The sequence below is a fragment of the Daktulosphaira vitifoliae genome, unplaced genomic scaffold (assembly GCF_025091365.1).
Source record: "Daktulosphaira vitifoliae isolate Bord-2020 unplaced genomic scaffold, ASM2509136v1 Scaffold_1, whole genome shotgun sequence".
NCBI lineage: Eukaryota > Metazoa > Arthropoda > Insecta > Hemiptera > Phylloxeridae > Daktulosphaira > Daktulosphaira vitifoliae.
Window position 1 is genome coordinate 67,118,891 of NW_026099572.1, and position 11,264 is coordinate 67,130,154.

Genomic DNA, 11,264 nt, shown 5'->3' on the forward strand with positions numbered 1-11,264 from the left:
ACATTAATATAATACACTTCTCACTTTTCAACCATTGCTTTATATATTTTAACTGACTGGTACTCAATTTTTACTTAATACATATATAGATAAAAAATAGTTTCAAGTTAAAAATAATTTCAACAGTTTTAAAATATGAAAATATGTTGTGAAACGTAATACAAAGCAACTTAAACATTGGCAACAAATAACAATAATAATTGTATGTTACCTAAATAATTGGAGGAAATTAAAAATAAATATGCGTTCTGTGCAATAAAGGTATTTTTATGTTATCACAAAAAATATAGAAATGCAAAAATGCATGTTCTTGCACCCAGCCATTCAATTGTCAATGAAAAAATAATAATAATAACATTTACATTTTAACTATAAAATGTAATAGTTATTTTGAATTTGATAAATGAAATTAGATTAGTATAATATCGTTAACAATACAAAATAAGTTGTCATTTAATTAAAAAGTTAAAGTTAATATTTTAAAACAGTTAAGTTTTATAAGTAAAGACTAGCAGCAAATACAATATCTCTTTTAACAATTTTAATTGCCTCACTAAATTTAATTTCTAAATCAGTATTTCCAATGCTTTTAGATGCTTGAATTAGCTGTCTCAAAATTTCTTCTAATCGTCTCATTGCTCTTATAATACTTCCTATAATTTATGTAATATAATTTTAAAAACTGTTAATAGAAAAACAAATTTGTTAATATTTACCTTCAAATATATCAGTCATTTGACAAATCTGATAAAATGAAGCACCTCGACACCACTCATAACAGACATCCATCAAAAATGGTTTAAAACCCTCAACATAAGCATCTTCATCAATTTCTAATTTGGCTTCCTTACACACTTTAGCTATTTTTCTTGCGAGTTCCTATATATATATATATAAATTTTTATTTAAAGCCACAATAAATAAATGTTATCAACTACAATTATTATACATTAAATTAAAAAAAAAAGGTTAGTCATTTTAAAGTGTTTCATAGATAATTCAAAATACTAAATTTTTATTTGTTAATAGAATATTGAAAAACTGTATCATCTGAATGATAAAAAATCTATGTACTAAATAGGATGTTTAAAAATTAATAAAGTTTGAGTTTTATGAAAAAAAAAAAAAAGTTATTTTGATTAACTGAATAATAAGACAGGTTAATATCAAACATCAACATGTTTTGCTCAATAAATTGATGAAAGAAAAAGTAAACAAAAATTAAAATAATTTTGAAAACTATAAATTAATACATTTTAAATACTACTCCTAATATTAAATATTACTGTGTTCATCAACATTAATTCTATTTATTAGATTTATAGGTTTGTATTTATAATTTACATATCATACACAAAATATAATAATTATAACAAACTGTATCTAATAACAGTAAAATTTAAATAAAATGTATTTAAATTTTATTTATTTATTACTATTTGTTTAAAATTATAATTTATGTTATAACTAATTTTAAAGACTATTTACCTGCATTTTTCTTAAAGGACCAGCAAGTTCTGCAGATTTTGCAGGCATTTCATTACTTTTTTCATCACATACAAAACAACTGAGTAAAGCTACAGATTGAGGAACAGACAACTCATTAAATACACCATTAAATATTAATTCAGTCATTAATAATTCATCAGCACTAAAGATTAATTAAAAATATTTTATTAAGATTTATAGTTTCTTAAAGAAAAATAAGTACCTGCTAAGTTCACATGCAATTCTTCCTTTAGTTTCTATTACTTCAGCAGCAGTACAATAACCCATACGTCTCAGAATACGTTTACGACATTTCAGATCATCCATTTGCATTAACGACATTGCTTTTTTCAATTCTGATTTTGCTTTCAAGAGTTCACGATCTATCTAAATAAATTACAAAATTTAATAAATAGATGAAAAATACTTTGTTTTAATTAAATATTAACTCTTACTTTATCTTTTTCTAAATACTGAGCATAAAGTTCATCTATGTCTTCCTTTTCATGTAAAGGATGAGCAAAAAGTCTACTTTCAAATTTTTCAATTTGTTCAACTATTGTATCAAACTCTGGATCTTTTATTTTCATATCGTTAATGGGATCTAATACAGGGACATCAGTCTGGCATCTTTGAAGAACTTCCTAATTAAAAAATATTAAATACTTAAATAAATTTTGAACAGGTCATGATCTTCAATTTTAAAGTTGTAAGTACAACCAAGAATAATTTATTTTGACAATGGTGATATTTACAAGCAAAAGTCATAATATATATATATATATATATTATGATATATGCCACATACCCAGTATAAAGAGTTTCATGTAATATCCTTAAATATATCTTTTTTCTTCTCAGGAGTTATTAATATTCCAAAGAAATTAATTAGCAAGTAAAATTATTTGGAGGAGAAATGTGATTCAAAAATGATAGGATATAAAAATAAATACACCGTTGTTACACTTTCATCTGCTAAGTGTTAATAACTTCCGGAATACTGGCTTTAAAGTTGTTAATGAACTGTCATTTGCTTATTTGTTAGCCAATTATGAAGTTAATTTAGTTAAGAAAACTAAATTCTAAAGTTAGTAAGTTAAATTCAATACAATTTTAAAGAACTATATTTTTTTGTATTAATTAAAATGGGTAAAATACTAATAACTTTTGAATAGAAAAAATTATATTTTACCCTATACTTTTATAAATATTGTTTAAGATATAGTTAGAAAACATTCATCCCTAAAAAAATATTCTAAAAAATTGTTGAAACTTACTTTAACATTTTTATACAAAGACATTCTTGAATCACGTGATCTTAAATCATTTGGCATTTTATTTAATCGTAATGAACTTATTTCTTGTATCATAGTGTGTTTAACTGGAACTATTTCAGGTTCTCCCAACTTCCCCGGTGGACAAGGTACTGGTTCATCTTCACTTTTGTCAATTGATTTTTCTAAATTCAAAAGCACACTCAATATTGCTTCTGATATACCACCACCTTCATGTTTGCTCTTCATAACAGTCTTAAAATTTACTATTACACCCCAATCAAAATCAATATCAATACGTTTTACCTGAAATTATGTCAGAAAGGTGAAATTAAGAAAATATAATCACTGAAGTAAATAATATTTAAAAATTACTTTTACAAGTCTCCCAGGATTACAAAATGGTATAAGATTTTTGGGACTAGTGATAAATTTGTGATATTCTTCAGCTAATGTTTCTAGTTGCTGGCGAATGAGAAAATATGATCGAACATCATATTCATTTTTGACAATTATCTTACTTTTTTCATCAGATAATTGTTTAACTTCTATAAATTACAAGAACACAATGAATAAGATATTTTAAAGCTTTCTCAGGTATATGAAATATTCAATTGATAAATATTAACATTGCGAAACAGTAAATATAAAATTGAAGTATTAAAAAGAAATTAAAATAGCATAAAATTTAAGTTATTTTAATCATTACTGAATAATTTATAATGATTTCCGATATAATAAAAAACTATAGTTAATATCATAATATAGAAAGTTTTTTATTGAGATTTTTTTTTAATTCTATAATGAATTTTAGGAGTCGAAAAAAAAAAGAATGTTATATTGCCATACTAAATTACAATAATTTACTTAATTGGTGTTAGATATAAATTTAAACTAACTGTCGGCAAGTTCTGGTATGGCTGCTTGATTTTGAAACTGAAAAAAACTTCTTTCTAACATATATTCTGGGTTAATTTCTTCAACACGCATTAAGTTTAAAACCATATTATACGTCAAATGAAATGCTGAATTTATAGGATCTGGTTTTCCTTGCACAATATTCCTAACAGTATCTGGACTAACTTTTTCATCTATTATCAACATTACTATTCCTTTATCATCCAAACCTCGTCTACCTGCTCTACCAGACATCTGTATATACTCTCCAGATGTTATCTATAAAAGAAAAACACATTTTTAATTTTTTAATTTATACTAAATTATAGCAATATTTGTGATTTTACAATGATAAATTTTATGTACTAAATTAACTTAACAAGTATTTATTTGCAATTTATTTTTTCATATAATGTTGCTACTTCAAGCAGGGGAATATTAATTGATATGAGTGTAGGCCCAGTCATCGTCATTAAAAGAAAAAAAAAACTAGAATAAGAAAATTGGATTTTTTTATTGATACTTGGAATATATGGATTCTGTATAAACCAGGTGTGGTTACATATTTAGTTAAGAAAGTAGAGATATAAAATCTGCGTAGCACTACAAGAAGTGAGGATTGCTCTAAAATGTCCAAAATATTGAAAACAACAATCTTCAGTAGCAATTGTGAACAAAATTAACAACTATAAATAGATTTTGCAGTACATGAATCTATCACAAATGCAATTAGAGAGTTTAAGGATATCAACCAAAGAATATCTTTTACATTCTTAAGAACTAACAAGGAATATAAGAACTTTATGAAGATTCAAATCAGATTTTGATCACTTACTGATTGAATATTGGATGAAAGTGAATTTAAGGAAATGACAAGCTGCAAATTAACAAAGAGAAATAATTATAATATCACAAAATTAAATGAAAAAAGGATATGTGAATACATATTAATAAGCATGCTTAAATCATTGTTTTTAAACAATAAAAATTAAAAAATACAATATCAAAATATCTAACAAGAACTATCAATACTAATGCATTAATATTTTTATTTAATAATTTCTTAATTGAATAATTATATATTATAAAATATACACTATAAACATTTGATATGTGTTTTAAAATGAATTTGTAGTTAACAAAGCAATAAATCTAAAAGTTCATAAAAAAAATGTGCAAATGCAACAACTGAGTTATATTTTTAAGACTTGGAAGAAAATGAAAAATAAATAAAATTATTTTATATAATTTTCCAAAAAACATTTTATATTAAAATACTTACAAATCTTCGTTCTTTTCCATCAAATTTTCGACAAGCTGTGAATAATACTGTTCTAGCTGGCATGTTTAAACCCATAGCAAATGTTTCAGTTGCAAAAAGAACTTTTAATAGTCCTTCACCAAATAGAATTTCAATAGTTTCTTTCAGTATAGGCAAAAGACCTAAGGACAAAATTAGTTAAATCAAATATAGAGTGTTTAGTAAGTAAGAAAATAGGTTTCTATTATTCTCATTGTTTGTAACAATTAACCTGATTCATTACTTTTTAAACACTCTGTATATTAAATTATCAGCATAACTATTACCTCCATGATGGATTCCAATACCTCTCCGTATTAAAGGAACGATATTTATTACAGCTGGTAATTTACGATCATCTTCACTTAATACTTTAGTAGCATTTTCAAATAATTTGTCAATCAGTTCTTTTTCTACATCTAAAGAAATATAATAAATAATGTATAAATGATGCTATAATACATTTATTTATCATAAATTACTTCTCACAATAATATTTTATTTTAATTGAATATTGGTTAAAGTTATTTTTTAGAAATCAAAAACATTTAACATTATTTATTTAAAAATTAAATTAGAAGCTATTATGAAAATACAAAATTACCCCCTAATTTTTTAAAAAAGCTCAAACAAAATGCATAAATTTACTCTCTATTCATGTCATTTAAAAATTTTTAAAAGTGAAAAAAAATGAATGTTTTATAATAAAATGCTTTGTGTTAAATTTTATTGTTTGAAAATAATACATATATTTTTGAGCTTTAAAAATACTATTACATTCTGTTGCATCATTTTTTGAATTACTATGGCTAATAGAATAATTTAAAAACATTTTCTAATAAAAATCATTTTAATTATTTGGTATTCACAATTTCTTGGTATAGTAAAAATAAAAAGTTTACTGATACTATTTATAAAGATAATAAATGAAGGATATTAAATAATAAAAATTATAATCAACCTGATGTAAAATCTAACTTGGCCATTTGCATTGCATATAATTCACAATCTTTTTTACTGAATGAAAACACAATTACTGGGGCAAAGTTGCGCTCCATTATCATTCTAACTAATTTAAAGCAATGAGATTCATTTTCTGGATTGTTCACTGTTGGTCTATTTGGTTGTCCATAATTTTTTATTGGTTGTGTATTAGCTGTTAGAACATTCATTGCTGTAGCAAAATTATCCTCACGAAATTTATTCTAAATAAAATAAGGCATAATATAAATTAACACATCTATTATCCTCTTATAATTACATACATGTTCATCAACAATTAAATGTAATCCATCCCCTCCTGTTGGATAAATGTAATGTTGTAATGGAGTAGGTCTATACTCTGTATACACAACATGGCATGGTTGATTGTGTAAATGAGCTACCCATTCAGCAAACTGTCTAGCATTTGGAATTGTAGCTGATAAGAAAACCATACGAACATTGTCAGGTAATAAAATCAATGTTTCTTCCCAAACATAGCCTCGTTCTTTATCTCTCATATAATGAATTTCATCAAAAATCACCCATCCTACTTCCTTCAGAACTTCTGACCCTCGATATAACATACATCGCAAAATCTAAAAATTTTGAAATTTACAATACATTTACATATATTTAATATACATTTAAATATCAAGAATAATTAAACAAAATATATCTACCTCAGTGGTCATAATTAAACAACTTGCGGATGGATTTATAGTAACATCACCAGTAATTAAACCAACATCTCCAAATTCTTCATGAAATTCTCGATATTTCTGATTACTCAATGCTTTTATTGGTGTAGTATATATTACACGTTTTGATTCTCTTAATGACAAAGCAATACTGTACCTGTAAAAATACAAATTCACTAGTAAGCATATTGTAAAACACAAACTTATTGTCATTATAAGCTTTTAATATTTTCAACTATATGCACTTTGAATGATAAGTAGGTTATACTATTAAATACATACTCAGCTACTACAGTTTTGCCAGCTGAAGTGTGTGCCGAAACAAGGACTGTTTGGTTACCTTCAATACAAGCAATAGCTTCTTTTTGGAAAGGATCCAACTCAAATTCATACACTTTAGCTGGAGGTTTATTAGTGTTACGATCTAAAGGTAAGTATTCAAAATTTGGAGGAATTGCAATTTCATGTATGCAAGATTCTCCATCCAGAGATTCTACAGCAAAAATTTTGATTCTCGGAACAGACAACTCAAAGCTAAAAAATAATAATATAAAATAAATAAAAAAAAATTTTTTTTTGATAATAAAAGTTAAGACAATAATTTTATCTTTTAACGCTTAAAAAATAGAAGGATAGTAAAAAAAATTTTTATTAGTCAATATTGAATTCAACATTTTTATAAAAAGTGTTTCTAACAACAAACATACATTAAACTCGCAAATATATACCTAATACCTAATGTCAACTTTATCAAAATATTAAACTGGAACAATCAAATCACAATAATCAAATAGAATATTACTAAAGAAACCCATATAATGCAAATTCTAACCAATAACAAATAGGGAGTTGAAAGCAATATCTTACACAATACATACAAAATACAAAAATGGACTATAAAACAAAAGTATTCAGAAGTACAGAAAAAACTATTCTCAAAAAGTTAGAACCCATTCAGAATAATAACCTCAGATTCTTTACAGATGTTTTTAAGAGCTCAACAATTAAAAGTTTGCTCCATATCACAGATGAAATATCTTTAGAAAAACAACAAAAAATTTAGGATTAAAATATTTAACTAAAATTGCTACCAATGCCAAAAGTACCATATACAAAAATATTTTTAACAGAAGATAAAATAATGCATATGAATCTTCATCATCTTTTAAAATTCTCTTGAGAAAAAAAATAATCAACTACTATAAGATGAACAACATTAATTAAAAAAATATAATCAAAGAAACTCCAACTTAACTACCATGGAGACATTTCGAAACAAATATCAACCCTACAGCTTTCAATTCATAAAAAAAAATAACAACAATAGCATTATTATTAACAAATATTAATTTCTATGGTAATCAATAACAAATAAATAAATAAAGAATTCAATAACATAGATTTCAAAAGTTTGTACAATGTAAAGCTGTGAATGGAGAGTAAAAGCAAAAATGCAGTTTCATACAAAAAAAAATAAAATATTAGAAATCAAAAGATATGATGCTATAGAATTAGTTGGTCGAGGATCTTATGGAGTTGTTATGAAATGTAAAGATAAAAAAACAAATGAAATTGTTGCCATAAAGAAAATAACAACTTCTTATTTCACAATACCAGAAGTCTTACGAGAAATTACTATACTGAATAAATTTAATAACCATTTACATTTAATTAATATTTTAAATATATTTCGTTATCAACATTTAATATACATAGTATTTCCCTACATGGAATATAATATGTATGAATACATTCAGAAATATTATTCTAATGGAATGGGTTATGATTTAACTAAGGAGTATATGATTCAAGTAAGAAATTATTATGATTACACATATGAATTAATAATATTTAAAACCATAAATAGGTTATAAGAGGAATTAATTATATGCATAAGCTTAATGTAATTCATAGAGATATAAAACCTGAGAATATTCTATTAACTAGAAATGGCCTAGTAAAAATTTGTGATCTAGGAATTTCAAAGGTTATATGTGGAAAACTTTTGAATGCTGAATTATACTTGACGCCTGGAATGGGAACTCTATGGTATCAAGCACCTGAAATGTTACTTGGTGTAAAAAAATATGGCACTGAAATAGATATTTGGTCCATTGGTAATTTTTTTAAAAATATAAATGTTATAACTATGACATATGTAATTAATTTAACATAGGCATAGTGTTTACTGAAATAATGAATGGACAACCAATAATTACTGGAAAAACGTCAATTAACCAATATAGATCTATTATAAAAACATTTGGAGTGGCAGTACAAGATCAGAAGTATTTTAGCAATAAAATACAGAAATTAAATACAAATATATCACTTGGTTATTCTAATTCCTTCACATATTCAAATGTTGGCCAAGCACTAAGGAATAAATATTCAGAATGGCCTAATGATTTAATAGATATAGTGTCAAAATGCTTACAATTTAAACCAACTAAGCGTAAATCAACTAATTGCTTGTTAAATGAACCTTATTTTTTAAGAGGAGATTTCTTAAGAAATTTTAATAAAATTTTAAACCAGAAAATTATTAACAATACTGGTATTAAAATATATAAACTACCAAAATGACTAGTATAAATAAAATATAACAATTTCAAATAATTCTTAAATATTTTAAATTTCAATGAAAATACAAAATACAGGGTTTGGTATATAGAACAAAAATTAAGAGAGAGCAATTTTTTAATTATACAAGGTGTATATCTACATGTTAAATAAACATCTAAAGTTCTATATATATTATACTTAACTTATAAACTTTTTTTAGAACAAATAAAACTTTAAATAGACTAATCTAAAAATTAACCACTAGGTAAATTTTTTATTACATAAAAATGTTTTGTTTAATTGATTAATATTAAGTATAATACATAAATTATCTAATTCATTATAGTTTATCTTACTTTTTTTTAGATAAGCTGCGTGTTTATGTAAATGTAAATGAGCTATAAGACAAGCATGACACACTTTTTTTATTGTTATAACAAAATAATATTTGTTTAGATGATACTACACATTTTTGACTAAAGAAATACAAAACTGTAGTTCCCTATTGTATGAATTATCAAATAAGGATAAAACATTATTAATTATTTTTATTTGTTCAATTAATAAATAACATAATATCATTGGAAAATCAAAATATTTTTATATTTTGGTAATAGAAAAAATAGGGTTAACTTAATTTTATGAACCATTCATGGATCAATTTAAATTTTTTCAAAAAAATAACATGTAATAGGAACATTTATTTTTTCAATTATTTGAATATATGTATATCTAAAAAAAGCTACACAGGTAAAAATATATAGTTGGATTAAAGAAAGGACTTAACTTATAATTATTAAAATTAAATAGTAATTACTAGAATTCCTAGTAATTTTTAAATTACTAGTAATCATAAATGTTAGATATCAGATATTTTAACTGGTATCAAAAATATTATACCTCCTTCACGTTTACAATGTCAATAGAAGAGGAAAAAACTTATTAAGAACTATTTTTTCTTATTACAATAAATATAAATATACACAACTATTTTTTATATTAAACTTAACTGAAAGGTATTACAGAGAGACAATTAATTATCTTTTTAGGTGGTATTTTTTTTTTAATTTTCTATTTCATTTTAATTTATTATATCCTTACTTCTGTGAAAAAAAAAGTTCATCTGGGTTTTTTGGTTTTTTTGAACTATCTTCTTCATCATCAGAAAGTTGCAATGCTCTTTTCGAAGAACTTAAAATGAATATAAGAACTTGATTAATTGATTTAGGGGTAAAAATAAAAACCATTGCATACTTTTCAGTTGTTTCTTGTTGGATTTCATCAATTTTTTGTGGTATCAGTGTGATAGAGCTGACAGATGGTTTTTCAAACTCGTCAAATAACTCGGCACCAAAATCATCCATAGTAGATCAGTTCAAGATTTATAAAAATATTATTAAAAACTAAATATATCAATGAGCAGTTACAAAAATATATCTAAACATTACTCATATTTACTAAATTTATCTTAAATAAATGTTTAAATAAGTCATAAAACTTTATACAACATTTTAAACTTAATTTGTTTTACAAACAGGCTAAATAACAGAAATTTGAATAGCATTAAAAAAACTACCAAGATCACAAGAGAATTTATTACTTAAAAATTAATACAGCAACATTTTTATATTTTAGGTTATGTTGTTGTTCACATTTAATTTTTTGATAAAATGCCCGCGTTTTATTTGACATTTTGACAAACATAGTAAATTATATCTCATATAATCTGTGATAATACCGTAGCATTCTAGATATCACTATGATAGTATGATAGAAATGGGCTATTTTCAAAAGTGAATCGGTTATACATAAATGAAAATATCGTTCATAAAAATCGGCCAAAATGAATCTATTTTAAATTTTATTTTATTATAATTATACATTAATATGTAAGAACATGACGCGTATCCAGAATACGGTTGAGCGCGCACAACAAGTAAAAGACGTACCCAGCGATGAATTAAATTTAAGAAATATTGAGATTTATGATTTAGTAATAACGTACTATTTCTATTAAAAGAAAATGTGACGCGTACCCAATGTATGGGTGAATACCGC

General features: G+C 24.2%; 1 protein-coding gene across 1 annotated transcript; it reads right to left on the reverse strand.

The window, feature by feature from the left end:
• Positions 1-423: 423 nt before the first annotated feature.
• Positions 424-10,812, reverse strand: LOC126895826 (exosome RNA helicase MTR4). The gene is made up of 16 exons (XM_050668081.1): positions 10,461-10,812; positions 10,308-10,397; positions 6,924-7,175; positions 6,624-6,798; positions 6,225-6,539; positions 5,921-6,164; positions 5,247-5,378; positions 4,942-5,102; positions 3,662-3,938; positions 3,138-3,310; positions 2,766-3,068; positions 1,944-2,132; positions 1,712-1,875; positions 1,489-1,651; positions 717-879; positions 424-653 (listed from the first exon to the last, which is right to left on the reverse strand). Exons 1-16 carry the CDS (start codon positions 10,568-10,570, stop codon positions 496-498), a joined length of 3,069 nt encoding a protein of 1,022 aa, XP_050524038.1. The 5' UTR covers positions 10,571-10,812; the 3' UTR covers positions 424-495.
• Between the last annotated feature and the right edge of the window lie 452 nt (positions 10,813-11,264).